Source organism: Fukomys damarensis, unplaced genomic scaffold (genome assembly GCF_012274545.1).
Source record: "Fukomys damarensis isolate Sample0158 unplaced genomic scaffold, DMR_v1.0_HiC HiC_scaffold_18, whole genome shotgun sequence".
Taxonomy (NCBI): Eukaryota; Metazoa; Chordata; class Mammalia; order Rodentia; family Bathyergidae; genus Fukomys; species Fukomys damarensis.
Window position 1 is genome coordinate 47,082,264 of NW_022900930.1, and position 16,283 is coordinate 47,098,546.

Genomic DNA, 16,283 nt, shown 5'->3' on the forward strand with positions numbered 1-16,283 from the left:
CTGCGCTCGTCTACCACAGAACTCTCAGGCTCCTTCCACCTTTTCGCTACTTTGCATAGTGCTGCTGGGAGCACAGGTGCACAAATACCTGTTTGCTTGCTGATTGCTGCATTTTAGGGTACCTGTCCGGAAGTACGATGGCCGAATTCTGTAGTAATTTGGAGAACAGATTCTTGAAGCAGTGTTTATGGATTGCAGTGGGAATCTATCCGGGGATGGGCATTAACAGCCTGTGAGGCCCTGAGACCAACATGCAGGCTTGTGAGCATTTTTTAAAAATTAGTTTCAAGGCATCCTCAGCCCAATGCTTAAAATCCTCAGCATGGAGGTAGGAATGTAAAGCGGCCAGGCGCAAGCATGTTCCTGGTCCCTCCCAGTCAGTGAGCCACGCCCTGCCACCCCTGTGCTGAGCTGCTGCCCCGGGATCACACCTGGCACATCTGGCTGTGATGCCTGCAGCCAGCTGACCTGGCCTGAGGCTGCGCAGGTGGCCACCCACTTGTCCTCTCAGCACAGCACACTCTTAGGGGTGTCTTTCCCTCAGGGTGGTAGTGTGGGCTCAGCCTTCCCAGCCTCTGCAAACAATGCAGACTTTTAGGTGAATGGGCGCTGTCTGGCTCAGCCAGCTGGGAAAGTCAGCTGAGGGCTTCCACTTTATAATTCACCTATTAGGATGTGTTGTTTTTATTCACATATATCTCAGTCGGGTGAATCTCACAGGCATAGCTTAGTAATGCAAGTTAGCATGGACACTAGCACATTATAAAAAGGGAATAATACACTGGTAATATGTTAGTATCCCTTGAACTGGACCTGACCTGGACAAACTGAGACTTGTGGTTTTGCCCTAATTAATTTATATTCATATTTCTGTCTCTCGTCTGTCCTGTCCTCTTTTAACCTCTCTCTCTCCAGCCTTCTTTCTCCATCTCTCTCCCACCTTTCCTGACTTTCTGCTTCTCTTTTAGAAAACCATAATTTGAATGTTCGCTACTGTTGAAAGATTCTGAGTTCTAAAGCCAAGCATCATGATTTGGAATACATAACACATACACCTCAGAGAGCTTATGTGTACATTTCATATCATTTGACTCTAGAGTTTAGGTTTAAAAAACTTTTCTCAAGGGGCCGGGGATTTAGCTCAGTGCTTCCACCGCCTGCCCTGCAAACGCAAGGTCCCGAGTTCGATCCCCAGTACCAAAACAAACTAACAAACTACAACAACAAACTTTTCTCTTAAATATTTGAATCCCCGTCCTACCTTTTGTGAGCTTCTACTGTCACTGACAAAGTCACTGGTCTTCTGATCTATGAGGCATCCTGTCTGACTACTGGGTTTCTTCCCCTTAGTTTTAACACACTTAAGATGTTTTTTATTTGTTGTGTTCTGAAGTTGTACAACATTGTACGTTAACATGGGTATTTTTCCATTCATTTGGTGGATGTAAATATCTCTTAATCCTTAGAACTCATGTTGAATTAATTTCTTGAACCATTTTTTTGTTTTTCTCTCTTTTCTTTCTTCATTCTTTTCTAGAATTATTATCCCCAAAGCAATGTACATAGGCAGTGAAAACCTTATCCAAATTCCAATGGCATTTTTCACATAAATAGAAATAAAAGCCCCACTGTCCCTATGGAACCATGAGAGAACAGGAATCCAAATTATCTTGAGAGAGAAGAACAAAAGTGGAGGCCCCTGAAATCACACTTCCTGACTTCAAATCACATCACCAGTCTGCAGTGACGAAGCAGCCTGATACCGGTGTTAGGGCGATGGGCAGAGCAGCGGGACAGAATGGAGAGCCCGGAAGTAGGTCCACACACAGGCTGTGCGCCAGTCGTTGGCATGGGGCCAGGAACATGTGACAGGGAGAGGATGGCCTCCTCCAAGCCAAGCAGGAAGTCTGCGAAAGGATGAAATGGGACCCTTATCTTGCATCCTGGACAGAAGTCAGTTAAAAGCGAGTGGAACCCTTAAACACAATCAGATGCTAAATCGTGTGCTTGTTTGTTCTTGCAAAGGGACTCTTTGGTGGTTGCTGTATTTTAAATCATGGGAATAAAATATGTTGTTTATTTTTATTCTTAGAAATAGAAGAATACTCCATGGAAGTGCTATGTAAGGTAAGAAAGGTCCTGGGTGACTTCCATAGCATCTCCTCCATCCTGGGTTTTCACTGACACAAGCCAGGAGCCCAGGCGTTCCTTTAAACTGGAGGAAGGTGTGTGATACAGCCTTTGGGAATGAATTCTTGTGGCAAGTTGAGATGGCGTGGGAGTGTACTGGACCATGTGTTGGTGATGGCGGCATTGGGGGGTGGGGAGGAATAGAACGTAAAGTGCTCCCTTACATGTGGGGAAGAGGGGCCTGTGATGTGCCCAGGTATAAATGCACTCTTAGCTGGCTGCAGAGCTCCCTTAAGAGTTTTCCAGGAGATAGTTCTGAGGACAGGGCCAGAGAAAATCTGTAGATCCAGGTGGTTCTATTTGGAAAACATTTCTCTAGCACCAGGGATCTTCCAACAAATGAGCTGTTAAGAAGGAGAAGAAGATGAAGGTGAAGATGAAGAAAAGGAAGAGGAGAAGGGGGAGGAAGAGAATGAGGAGGCGGAGGAGGCAGGGGAGGTTGAGAGGAAGGACAGGAAACAGTTCCTTGTTGGAAATGAAATTTTGGATCACTGCAGGAGCAGTACAAGATTCTGGCTGCCTTGGAACTATCAACATTGATCCCATGTTGGCGGCTGGAATTTGCTAAAACACAAAATGCCACACTTTGAGTTTCTTCTGTAGCTGGCAGGGAGAAGGTGCTGCAGAGATGAGGGCCCAGTAAACAGCAACAACTTCTCGGCCAGGTTTCACAGCTGATTTGCGAACCCAAAGTCAAAAGCATGAAATAGAAAATTGAAAGTGGAGTGATGAAGAAAACGTTCTTTAGGGGGAGGTGGCTCGGCAGTGTCCCTAGGAGAATGTAAATGTGCCCTGTGTTAATTTCAAGCCTCACACCCCAGTTGCTTCTTCTGTGACAGAGGAACTCAGGTTGCTCTGATCATTGTTGCTAGACCAAAATTCTGCCCTCTTCCTCCTGCAGGCCCAGCGCCTTGAGGACTCACATCATAGAGTCAGTGGGTCTGGGTCCTGACAGAGAACCTTGTGTATGCGGCCAGCTTTGCAAGGCACCTTAAGAACTTCTGGGAAATTCTTCAGCTAAATTCCTCATTAGGGTCTGTCTTAGTCCACTGGGGCTGTCAAAACAAAACACCACAGACTGAGCTCCTTATACAATGGAAATATATGTCCTCGGAGTTCAGAAACCTGGAAGTTGAAGCCTGAAGTACCAGAGGATTGGTTTCTCCTGAGGCTGCTAGGCTGACTGGTAGATGGCCATGCTCTCCCTATGTCCTCATGTGGTGTGTCTCTTGTGGGTGTCTGTGTCCTGATCTCCTTTCTTAGAAGAACACCAGTCACACTGGATTAGTGCCCACCCTAAAAACTTCATTTTTAAAGACTATTTCCAAATTCAGAGCCGAGGTACCAGGAGTTAGGGATGCAGGAAACTCATAATCAGCCCCAAACCAAATGAACACAGTAATTCTGATCTGGAAGTGGGTGAGGTGAGTGGACATAATTTCTGATTCTGTTTCTGTGTTTTCTTTCTTAGGAGATGGTGACCTTCCTGGATAAGTTGGTAAGTCACTGCGTGGACCTGCTGTCTTAGAATTCTGTCTGAGGCTGGGTAATTACAGGGAAGGTGGCTGACTTTGAGATGACACCTGCTGGAGCCCTGGCCTGGGCAGAGATAATCAGGGCAGGGGAAGGCACATCTTTGGGCAGCAGGGAGGAGGAGGATGTCAAAGACAAAGCTGAAGACAAAGGTGATATGGAGTCACGTGCTTCTTTGTCTGTCCAGGAAATAGGGCAGTACCATTGCTGGCTTCACGTCAGGGAGGAGATCCTCGAGTACAGGGCAAGAAGGTGGAAAATGTCCTGTTGGCTAACGTGTCACAGTTTCCTCTCTTCTGACATATCGAAAATCCAATGCCTTCCTTTAACATCACTGGCAGTGTCGATCTCAGTGATAATGAGTGAAAACCAATCACCATGGCAACTAGCAGCCCACACACTGTGCTCCTGAGAGGCCACTGTGTCCTACCCTCTCCCTTCCCAGATTCGGCCTGCGACACAAAGAACACTGTGCGATGGGTGGAGGAGGGCAGTACCAGGCCACAGATGTGTGGAGACGGAGCAGAGAGAAGCAAAGGAAGCAGGGTTTAGCTCCTCAGCTGGATGTGGGAGTGGCCAGTTCGGCAGCAGGGCCCTGCACAGACACTGGAGGAGGAGGTGGAAGACCACCACCTGCACGTTCCCAACCCGGGAATTGGGTTGGGAATGTATGTGATGAGGATATCTCAGTGCCCGGTCCTGACTCTGGCCTTCTCACTACAACTTGGAGCTGACTGAGATTGTCTCAGCCTGGTGAAAGAGGACTTGTGGCTGTGGGTCAGCAAGGTCATGGCAGGGAGGCCTGGGAAGGGCCTGGGCCAGGCACAGACGAGGTGTTCTTGTCTCTGGGGGCAGAAGAGGAAGTGGTGTGAGCAGACGACTCCTCATGGACAGTGTCAGGGGAGATCCTGAGGGCAGAGCCACGAGACAGTCCCCGGTGAGAGGTAGAAGAAGGAGTAAAGTCAGCGACCTCGGGGCGTAGGAGGCCCAGGGCCACAGAAGACGTGGGAAAGAAATATCAAAGGAAATACATGAGGCTGCCGAGTGAGGAAAGGGTGAGGACCAGGAAACACCACACCCAGAGGGTGAGGATTATGGTAGTAGCCTTGAGAGGGAGGCACCATAGACTTGGGGTAGCAGGGAGTAGCCAAGCTACAGGAGCTCAAGGAGCTATTTAGGGAGGTGACTGGTGTAGACACTGCGAGAAATTTGATAGTACAAAGGAGCAAAGCCGGAGCTTGGTGTGGTGGCATAGGTCAATAATCCCAGCACTCTGGGAGGCTGAGGCAGGAGGATCACAAGTGTGCACCTAGCCTGAGCAACTTAGTGACTTAGCACTACCCTGTCGCAAAAAAAAAAAAAAAAAAAAAAAAAAAAAGTTTGGGGGTAAAGCTCAGTGCAAAAGTCCTGGGTTCAACCCCCCAGTAGTCCATAGCCACAGGAGCCTGATTTCCCATTTGTAAGATGGGTATGGAAGGTCATGGGAAGATTTCAGGCTGTGGATGTGTGCATCCAGAAGAGTTCTAGGTCAGGGAAGGTGAGCGATTAGAGGGCGTGCATTGGCAGCAGCAAGCAGCAACAGAAAGGAAGACGAGCGGGATGCTCTTGAACTTCTGGATGATGAAGGGAGGGGAGCCTAGAGAGTGAGGGCAGAATCATGACTCAGTGGAAGAGACCATGGAACAGGGGATCGGAAATCATACTTCTTTTCTGAGACACGGGAGAACGGGGAGAACAGAATTTGGAGGGAAGGAAGCGTGAGAGAAAGAACTCAGGACCAATGGCCTAGGTCTTCTAAGAAAATGAGAAAGGCGAGTGGTTCTTGAGGTGTGTGGAGGCCTGTGTTGGAATGGATGTTTGAGAAGAGTATATGTCTCAGGGAAACTACACAGGTGAGGCGTCCTGTGCTCAGCAGAAGAGGCCTTCGGCTCCTGGAAGCCCATTCCGGAAATGCATTTACCTTGCGTCACATCCGGTCCCTGCTTGCTCCTCCTACAGGGCATTCCGCAGGCGGTGTTTATTGGCCACGATTGGGCAGGTGTTCTGGTGTGGAGCATGGCCCTCTTCTACCCGGAGAGAGTGAGGTGAGTGGGCCGCAGGCAATAGGCGTTTGCCAAGACTGGACTTGAACTCGTTAGAGAATTGCACCTCAGGGCTTTTTCTTCAAAAAAATTTATTGAAATCAAAGCAGTCATCTGGAAAGTTAACCCTTCCGCCCTTTGGCTCCCATTGACACATCCACAAGGAGGCCTAATGAATGTGTGAATTATAAATCAAGCTCTGTCCTCAAGTGTGACAAGTAACCCAGAGCCAGCCGGAGTGGCCAGTGGGAATGTAGGAAAACAATGGCTGACTATAGGGGAGTGGGAAGGTGGCTAAGGGGTGTTGGAGACACAGAGTGAATGCCTAGAAGGGAGTTCAGCCTTAGCCTGGGAGTCAAAAAATGTGGCCTTCAGTTCTGCCCTGAAGTGGCCACGGACAGATCACTTCCAACTCTTAGATCTTCATTTCCTCAGCCACGGGCAGCAGTAAGCACTACTACCTGCATATACAACCTGCAACGTGCTGTAAGGATGTAGAGTTAGCATGGCGTCCTGGGATCACCATTATCCCATTCCAAGTCATCACTAGAGGGGCCTTTGGATGCATTTTTCCTGGTCAAAGTGATTTAAAAACCCCATTCCTCTCAGAATAGGTAGTAAAAGCTGGAATTTCTTGACTTGTGATTTAAATAATGCTGAAAATTGGTTCACTATTGTAACATTAGAAGCCTATTGTCATCAGTATAATTTATTTTCTACCCCAGCCCTGCTATTCAGTGTGGCAGCCACTGCCATGTGACTGTTGAACACTTCAAATGCAGACAGTTTAACTTGAGTTTACTGTGTGTGGAAAACACCTGCCAGATTTCAAGAGCTTCATGAAGAAAAGAGGGAGGGAGGGTGGGAGAAAGGGAAAAGGAAAAGAATGAATGTGAAATATCTCACTGATTGTTAATATTGATTATATTTGAATTATTAATATCATAGATCTATTGACTTAAATATTAGAGTTTATCTCACCTGTTTTTTACATTTTAAATATTTCAATTTATCTCATCTGTTTTATTCTGGCTAAGAGAAATTTTAAATTATGTTTGTGATTTGCACGATAGATGGACAGGCTGCCTGGACTTGCCAATCCTCCTCATTCTATTCCCCGATTATTTCATTTGCTCTGATGCTCCCAGTCTCCCTATTCTGGATTTCTCCCCACGTATTTCTCTTTCTCTTCTGGGAAAAAGCTGCTCCAGGCTAGGAGCCAGATCTGGAATGCTTGCAGGCCGGCACCCACTGTAGTCCTGATGATGCTGTCTGAGCATTGTCTCAAAGTCATCCCCCCTCCTCACTGCTGTCACCCTGCTTCCTGAGACGGTGACCAGTGCAGGGCTCTGCTGCTGACACCTGCTTCCGGATTCCCGTGCTGCATCCACTTGCTCTATCACTGCTTGATTCGTCTCCCTGCCTACAGCGTTGAGCCACGCTGCCCTTTCTCAGAAGGCCCCATGGCTTTCTTGGTTTCCTACAGCATCAGGTCCAGGCTCGGGGCTCTCAGTGTCCAGGCTCCCACTGCCGTGCAGTTTCATGTTTCTCAAGATGCTCTTCTTAAACGCTCAGCCTCGAATGGCATCATCTCTTGCTCTGTCCAGCAAAGCCATGAGCATTCCCCGCTTTCAGAACTTGCTGTGCCTGCTCCCTCATGATGGTGTTGCTTCCCCGACTTTTTCCACCCTTAAAACCAAGTTCAGATATTGTCTTGCCCCCGAGGTCTCCCATGATGCTCACATTCAGATATTCTTGTTCTCCTTTCAACTCTCATGGTATTTCACACAATTTTTATGGCTCATATCACAGCCACAAGATACTATAACTATGTATTTCTTTCCTTAATCTCTCCTTAATGTCTAATAAATTCCTTGGAGGAGAGGGACTATTTTATTTCTCTTATATTTTCCTCTCCCTGGTACATAACATAGAATTACACTCTGCACGGAGAATATACAGTGAGTGAATGAAAGAATGATTTTAAAAAGCGGACATTTTTTAAAACTAGAGAGTCACGAAAGTATCTGCACAGTGTAATCTGTGTTGATATGATGCATAATATGGATATTTCTGGGCCGGGAATTTAGCTCAGTGGAGCCACTGCCTGATCCTCGGTACAAAAACAAAAAAAATGTATATTTCTTTGTCTAAGACAGGTAGGTGAGGAATATTTCAGATGAGTAGATAAGAAAAACCATTGAGCTAGGAATTTTAAAATCTGGATTCTAATCCCTAAGCCCTTATACACACAGTTTTTCTGCTCTACCCTTCAATGTTAACGTGCAAGAGCCTCTCTGGTTCTTGTAGCCTGTCTTCTTACAGGCTGTGTCTTGGTGCCTCTCTTTCTGCAGGGCAGTGGCCAGTTTGAACACCCCTTTCATCCCAGCAAATCCCAAGGTGCACCCCATGGAGACCATCAAAGCCATTCCAGTCTTTGATTACCAGCTCTACTTCCAAGAACCAGTAAGTGTGCAGTGCTGCGGGCAGTGATGCCAGCATTACAGTCCTGCTGTCCTTCTCCCTATTGGTTGTCTCTGTCGCCTGCCATTTCCTGTAGCATTAGTCAGATATGATTTTACAGATGGGCTTGGAGGCAACCGGCTGCAGAGCTCAGCAGGTCCTCTGGTGGCACATTTCGGGGCAGCAGAGGGCAGGGGAGTAGGATCTACTGCCACACTGGATTCTCCTGCTTCTTGGAAACATTGGACTCAAAAGATGAGGGCTCACTCAGAGCCCCTCTTCTTCCTTTCGGGCCGACAGGCTGTAGAAATCCATCTGTCTTCCTGGTGACGGTTCATGGCCTGGCCTGTCACCAACGAGCCTGGCATCTCTGCTCCTGATGACTGAGCTTTGTGATTGTGGGTCAAACACTACAACAGTAGGCCCCCATTGTGCTGCACAAGTGTGGAAACTTTCTAGGTACCAACCCATGTGCCAGCAAGATGCCTTGCAAAGACAGCATGGGACTGTGGGCGACACTGTGGTGGTGGTGGGTCACTGCCACCTTTGGGGTTCAGTTCACTGAGAAGAGCAGCATGGGTGAACTGCTCAGGAAGAAAACAAGTCTTTCTTCAGTACAGTCTCTAAGCAGGAGCCTGCACCAAGCTCCCAGCCACACAGGACTGTAGGATGCTCTGCAAACGGAACTCTGCTCACCCAGGAGGGCCACCTGCCCAACCGGACCTTTCATCCCCCTCCCAACACTGCCTTCTGCAGGACACTGTCGCCAAATAACTGCCCCTTTTGAGTCCCCAGAGCTGTGACCTGGGCCACTTAGCAGTCAGGGTCTCTTCTGTTCTTGGCATCATCTGTGGCTCGTCCTGAGGTACAGCAGAGCCCGAAAATGATTCCCGAGAGGAGGACCCTGAAGCGTCACCCACGAAGCCCTTGTGACCGGTAGTCCCGAGGCCTCACACGCTTGGAGAGGTCACTTTGTCCTGTCCCATGTGGGGCTTGAATCTGTGCCATGGGAACACGGGAAGGAAGGGAGACGTTTATCATCTGCTCCTTTGTGAGATTCGACTAAAGCGGAGGACCGATGGTGGCTTCTGCTTCAGCAAGACCCAGAAACGGGAGGACGACACTGCCGTGAGCGATGGGAAGGCGAAGGCCGGGGCAGCCTGCGTGTCGTCGTTTACGATTCTGATTTATGGCAAAGGTCCCTGTTACTGTTAACCAGGGAAGGAGCTCGGTGTTGGGAGGGACCTAGACGGCATGGACAGGGCTTGGTTCTCAGAGCATCCTTAGAAGAGCAAGTGGATACCATTAGGGCAGTGAAAAGTAAATCAAAGAGGGCGGATGGGTGGATTAATCTGTCCGTCCACATAAAAGCCCATCAGACAGACCGCAGGAGTGGGAGCGAGGCAAAGGCTGGAAAGAAAGGAGGTTAGAACAATGGTGCTCTGGTTTGTGCCCAGCCGATTGTGTCAGAGCCTGATTCACAGAAGGTAACGCTGTGCCAGGGGGCCTCTGTTCACGAATGCCTCTGTCCCTGAGCGATTCTGTTTGCATACGGAGGCACTCAGCAAAATGTCGCTTCAGTTCCTGATCCGCGTCCAGTGATAAACGCGAACCTGGCCATCTCCCACAGAGGCAGCGAATGAATTAAGTTCCAGACCACTGTGTTTACACCCCATAAACCAATGACAAATACCCTGGCCTCCCAGCTGGACGATGTAGCCCTCCTTTCATCCTCCTGAACCCAGAGTTAGAGGATGGACTGCTGAATCCAGCACATGCGGTGTCGAGCCCCAGTGTCAGCACTGCTTAGCTCTTCCGGGCCTCGGTGTCCCTGCCTGCGAACAGCCTTCCTGACACCTCGGAGTCGGGCCAGTACACGCTAACGTGTTGTCACCATCTCCGTCCGTAAGGTTATGGAAGTGGACGGGAATCATCTATTTTTGGTCTCGCTTTTTACCATGTCATCTCGTGTGCACACGCCCTGTATCTCATTGTATTTTTATTCTTACTGCCAAAGCAAGGTCGTATTAGGCTCCCAACAAATGCTGGGTTAATGGAAAGGAGCAAGAAAGGAGGGAATACAAGACGACAAGAAGCTTGGTGGCCGTGCTTGTCTTTCTTCTTGTGTCCTTGCGTTGACCTCTGTGTGTCTGCAGGCAGCACATGGACTGGAGGCAGTGGTCCTCCAGGCTTTCAGAGTGCAGGTGGTTGGGTGGCAGAGGTGAAATGCAGTCTGGTTTGGTGAAGCTGGGGGAACCTGAGGCCCTGCCTTTCTAGCCAGCTCCCAGATCCGTACATGAAGCAGCAAGGCTGCCCAGCCCGACAGCTCTTGGTCTTTGCCGAATTACTGTGGCTGGCCCCTTTGGTAAAAACTGCCCTTCTGGGCAGCCAGGGGAAACTATTACTATACACAGGCCTTTTTGCTGCGTCGTCCTCTGTGCTATTTCCTACCTGCCCAACTGCCCATCAGTTCTTTAGCTTGTACTCTTCCCTGTGCCCCACGTGACAGAAGGTGCATGAGTATTTGCTAGAACTGCTTGTGAATGTTAACTCTTTATAAATATTTTGGATGTTTAAATATCTTTTTAATTGTCAACCCCTCACCAGCATTCTGGGCCTCTTTGGTTTGCAGTAGACTGGTGTCTTCTGAATGTAAAACACAAAAAGATTAGAAAAAGGAAAAAAGAGGCAGAAAACAAAAGTAGCATGCACACAGCCCCAGGCCCTCCCCTCCGTCCAGGGTCCGCACTGTCCAGCTCACCGTCCGGGACCGCAGTATTGAAGGCCCAACCATAACATGTAATAGGTCAAGTAGCCACATGTGGTAGCACTCCCAGGAGGTAGAATCATTGGGTCATTTATCACCAAGAAGGATATGTGTCCCAGCAAATAAGCAGTGGAAATTGGCTGCTCCATCCTCAGGAAGATAATCTACCGGCAGTCTCATAGCCTGTAATGGTTTAGGCCCAGCCCAGAGAAGCTGGTTTTGATGTTACTGCAGTAAAACTGAGTGTCTGGACACAACTGGTTTGGAATTACAGCTTTTGGCCTTTGATACTTGTTGTCTCAAAGTCCTGGGAGCCTCTCTGGTCTTCTCACCACCCCAGTGCCCCCAAACTATTCCTGCATCCATCTATCCATTAACCTATGTATCTGGGGGTTAGAATCCTGTACTTTAACCTTTTCTTGACTATGTATTTCCATGCAACTGTGGCGGTCATGACACTCTGGTAGAGAGACACAGGCACGGTGCTCCTTGCGTGGGGAAGAAGGGGATGGAATGTGGTTTCTGAGGTGTCTAGGGTCCTTCATTTCGCTTCCTCAACTGTTGCAGGGAGTGGCGGAGGCTGAGCTGGAGCAGAACCTGAGTCGCACCTTCAAATCCATCTTCAGAGCCAGCGATGAGGTGAGTGTTGAGGCTGGTCATGGGAGGGCAAGAAGGGCCTGCTGTGAAGGAAGAGGGTAACTGGGGTGCTGCAGGGCCTGGGATTAGCCATTTGGCTTTCTTATCCTGACAGCTGAGGTCAGGTTGATAGGAGGCCCCACTCTGCTGTCCCCTTGTTAGTGAAGAAAAATCACCTCCTCCCAGTCACACAAGACCGAACACTGGTGACAATGGTGATGATTTGGAAACCATGTTATACATTGCTGTTCAGTCTGTACAACTGACTTACTCCTACCCTTTCCTTGGCCTCGCAGAGGAGATGGGACACTTTCACTCCGTATCGAGCACGCCCTGCCTCATGCAGCAGTGCTGATCCTCTCTGGTGCTCTGTGTACACTCACGGCCTGCTTGTCTTCCAGTTTCTTTCTGACCACTTCTTGCATCTCTCTCATTCCTGACAAGTTTAGCTGCTTTCTTCTCGGAGTGCCTCCTTCAGTGGTTCTCCAGTGAAAGTCTGCTGTGGACACCTGTGATCTCAGCACGCTGGGAAGCTGAGATGGGAGGATCACAAATTTGAGGCCAGCCTAGGCAGTTTATTAACTTAGTGGGGACCGGTCTGAAAAAATAAAAATAAAATTAGGTTTGAGGATGTAGCTCAGTGCAAAGGCCATGGGTTTAGTCCTCACGCACTATTTCTACCTAAAAACATATTTTTGTGTTTAATTTTGCACAATGGTTTATCTGATCACAAAATTCTCTTCTGTTGTTGCTTTTGAGAAATCTGCTTCAAGTGTACATTTTCATATTTGCTTTATACATCTGTCAGATAACCTGTGGTCTACTACTGCTTTGAAGCTTTGTTTTTGTTTTTGTTTTTTTAGTACTGGGGATCAAATTTAGATCCTTGCGCTTGCGAGGCAGGTGGTAGAACCACTGAACCAATCCCCAGCCCATTTTTAACTAAAATTAAGCTATTTTTATTTATGAAAGCTGTATTTGGTACTTTTTCAGATCATTCCAATTTATTTTGATAGTCTTGATATATTCTAATTTTTTGGTTCTTTTTGTGGCTTTAATTATTTTAAATATATTCATGTTTGATCTTCTTTCCCTCTTCTATTTTGTTCTGGTTTGTTTTATTGTGAAGATCCATATTTTACTGATAGCTGCATTTGCTATCTCTTGCTAAGGAACTGTGTGTGAGTGTGTGTGTGTTGTGATTTCGGTGTGAGATCGCATCTGCTCCAGCCCTGACCGTCTCGAGTGGCTTAGCCTTCTCTGGTGCTCCTCGTTGGCTGCATTCCCTGCCCAGGTTTGCTTCGTTGTTTGTGTCACACGTCGGGCTTTCCTGATCACACAGACAGTGTAAGTTCACACACAGGCATGGGTGAAGGCAGGTTAGTAGCTGTGAACTTTTAGGAAAGCTTGTTTTGGTTTTCCTTTGGTAGCAAGCTTAGAAGGAAGGGTAAATTCCCTTAACGTCGCTTGCCATGATGGGTGGATTTTTCCTAGTTGGTCCTTTAGCCGAGGGTAAAGCACTGGGTTTATCACGGAGGGACAAGGAGTGTCTCATCCTCCGTCCTTGGCCCACTGTGGGTCTCAGGTCTCGTCTCTCAGTCCAGCTGGTTGATCAGCACAAGACTTGACACCTCCTTGGTGCCGTCTGCGCACAGAACTTTGTCAGTCTGGAATGTTTGACTCTCCGAAGGTCCCTTGGTCTCTTGGGGACTTAGCGTGCTTGTGATTGAAAAGTCCACTCATCCATCATTTCACTTTCCATGGCTTCAGTTATTTTCAGCCAACCGAGGCCCATAAACATTAAATGAAAAATTCCAGGAAAAAAATCGTTTTACATCATGTACCGTTCTGAGTAAGTGTAGTGAAATCTAGCACTGCCCCACTTGGGGTGTGACTCATCTTCTTGTCTCATGTTTCGAGAGAGAAAGAGAGGCCATGTGGACATACCTTTCATTACAGTATTGTTAATAATTATTCTGTTTTCTTATTAGTTATGGGCAGTGTCTTTCTGTCCTCATTTATGAAGTTAAACTTTATCATACATGTGTTTGTACTTACCAAAAGCATGTAGAAACAAGCACATAGCCTGTAGGGTTCAGTTCAGCCTGGTCTAGTCCACCTTTGGGATTCGTCCCGAGGGTCTCAGAACAAATCCCTCTCTGGGGCGGTCTGCATAGCACCGTGGTAGCCTATGTGGTACTTACTGGAGTTTTGTTGTAACGGGGCTTTCAGAGACCTGTTTCCGGAATCTTGCTTTGGTTCTCTGACGTGCTTTCTCTTTTCTTCCCATAGAATTTTCTCACTGTGCATAAAGTCACCGAAATGGGTAAGACACGTTCCCAGGAGAAGGGAAGCAGCGGGGCCACAGCATCTGCACGTGGTGGCTTTTTCCCCCCGCTGACTGCTGTGGCAGAATTCCCTCCTGCCCTGAACCTTGACTTACCCAGCCCAGCCCCACAGGGCACGTGGTGCTCACTGCAACCCAAGCCTGACCATATGGACCAGGGCCCTTTGCTGTAGGGAGCTGTGTACCAGGATCCTTAGCAGGCAGGGCTTGGAGGATTTTGGGAGTTTATTGGGGGCAACCCCACCTGTGCTGATGAGGACGCGAGACCATGCTGGAAACGGGATGGCGGATCACCCCGAGTGTGGGAGGAGGCAAAGGGATCTCCTTCATCACCCACTGGCTCTTGTTCCCCAAGACCCTGCCTGGATCGCTCTAGGAGGGACATCCCTTTTCTCCCTGCAGGGCTGGACCATAATGAGCAGATGGAGTGGAGCTCAGATCAGAGCCTTGTTTCCACAAAACCTTGTTTTGACCCAACACTGCGTCCTTCCCATCATCCTCTTGTGTATTATTAATAGTGACGTCACGGCTTTGAGCCCTTACTGTTGGCATCAGACACTGGGCTTTGCCCCGTGACATAGATTATGTATAATCCCTGTAACAAGTCTGACATCATCACCATGATCTCCACACTACAAAACAAGTCTCAGGGTTGACTTACGCAGAAGGGCAGCGTTGGGGCCAAACTCCTCTGATCCTAGAGGCTGTCCAGCTCACGAACGCCTCCTCCATCCCTCCTTTACTTTATGTTCTCAAGCACCCACGCCCTAGCACACTCATTTGCTCGGCCACTCCCCGCAGGGCATTCTGAGCACGTGCCTTCCACAGAGACAGGGCCAGGGGAGGGGAGGATGGGTGGGGGAGCAGCAGCAAGGGGTGAACACAGCAGGCAGCTTATGCTCTCGCAGCTGGGGGCAGAGTGCCAGCCTGCCACACCTGGCCACTTGGCCCTGTGACATAAGGTACAGAAGCCTACAATGTCCAGCTCCTGTATCTTGAGTCTCAAAGTGGTGATCCAGGGCCATTTGGGTGCCAGCACTGACACCACAGGGCACCCTAGAAAGTGCATCATCCCTCTACTGCCAGTTGGTGGCATAAGTGGCCCTCTCGGGGGACCAGCTACTGCCAGGACACACTCTGGAGCACTGATAGGATTCTGCACAGAGAAGCCGAAGGAGGGTCTGCAGTGGGACCCCCGCTCCCTGGCCTTAGGGTCTTCCTGTCCACCAGGCAGCATGGAGAGAAAATCTTGGTAACGACGTCTCCAAAGGGGAAAAGGGTTTAGTCTGAGGGAGCAGGGAAGGCAGGGCAGACCTGGCCTGACACATGTCACCCTGGGTCTGACCCCGGGGGAGGAGCACTAGCGAGAGGGAGCGCAGGTGAGACAAGTGGTTCTTTTCAGGAGGACTCTTTGTGCAGACCCCAGAGGACCCCGGTCTCAGCAAGATGGTCACTGAGGAAGATATTCAGTACTACGTGCAGCAGTTCAAGAAGTCTGGCTTCAGGTACGCCTCGGATGGTGCCCGTGACACAGAGGCAAGACGGTCAGTGGAGTGGCACCCCAGCGGTCTCCCTCCATCAGTCTGCTCTGAGTTCTGGGCCCACCGTGCTTGAATGCCTCCAGTGTCAGGCATCTCACTACCATCTGGGGCTCAGCTTTCTTTCAGATAGCCTACCTAGGTCTTTTTTATGCCTTGGGCCTCCCACAAGGCACAGATTTTTAATTGTTTTTCAGTTGCAGCTCCCCTGAGAATGAAACGATGGATCTGTCCTCAGAAAAGCACAGAAACCCGTGGGAATAACGTAGAAGTCGGTCCAGGGCTTTTGCAGTGCTTCCCAGTGCTCCTTTTCAGTGGGCTCTGGAGAGCAAGGGAGCGGCCCCCGGGCTTGGAGGGCTTCGCATGCTACCCAGCAGCCCCACCAAAGCCAGCACTCCGTGGAGGAGAGTCCTGGAAACCCCCTGGGGCTGCCCTCCGTTGAATCCTCTGCCTCTGCCACTGGCAAGGGTCAGGGTTAGGACCCCGAGCGCCGTGTCACGGGCCCGCTTGCGAGGCCCTACAGAAAGCTGCGCCCCCTGGAGGTGCCTGTGGGGGCTACAGCAGTGAACCCCTGGAAGCTCACCTGCCTCTTCCAACCCCTCCTAGAGGCCCCCTGAACTGGTACCGCAACATGGAACGGAACTGGAAGTGGGGCTGCAGAGCTGTGGGCCGGAAGGTGAGTGCAGCGTCCGTCCTGACCCGGGACCCTCGGGCAGAGCTGGGCAGGG

The 16,283-nt window shown here is 49.3% G+C and overlaps 1 protein-coding gene across 2 annotated transcripts in view; it reads left to right on the forward strand.

Moving 5' to 3' along the window:
* The window catches only part of Ephx2 (epoxide hydrolase 2), a 33,513-nt gene that overhangs the window by 14,688 nt on the left and 2,542 nt on the right, over positions 1–16,283 (forward strand). For both annotated transcript variants that reach the window (XM_010623455.1, XM_010623460.1), the window contains exons 9-16: positions 2,093–2,127; positions 3,662–3,688; positions 5,722–5,807; positions 8,159–8,270; positions 11,602–11,673; positions 13,963–13,996; positions 15,420–15,522; positions 16,162–16,231. In XM_010623455.1, coding sequence (XP_010621757.1) covers positions 2,093–2,127; positions 3,662–3,688; positions 5,722–5,807; positions 8,159–8,270; positions 11,602–11,673; positions 13,963–13,996; positions 15,420–15,522; positions 16,162–16,231 — 539 coding nt within the window. The remainder of the gene's footprint in view (positions 1–2,092; positions 2,128–3,661; positions 3,689–5,721; positions 5,808–8,158; positions 8,271–11,601; positions 11,674–13,962; positions 13,997–15,419; positions 15,523–16,161; positions 16,232–16,283) is intronic.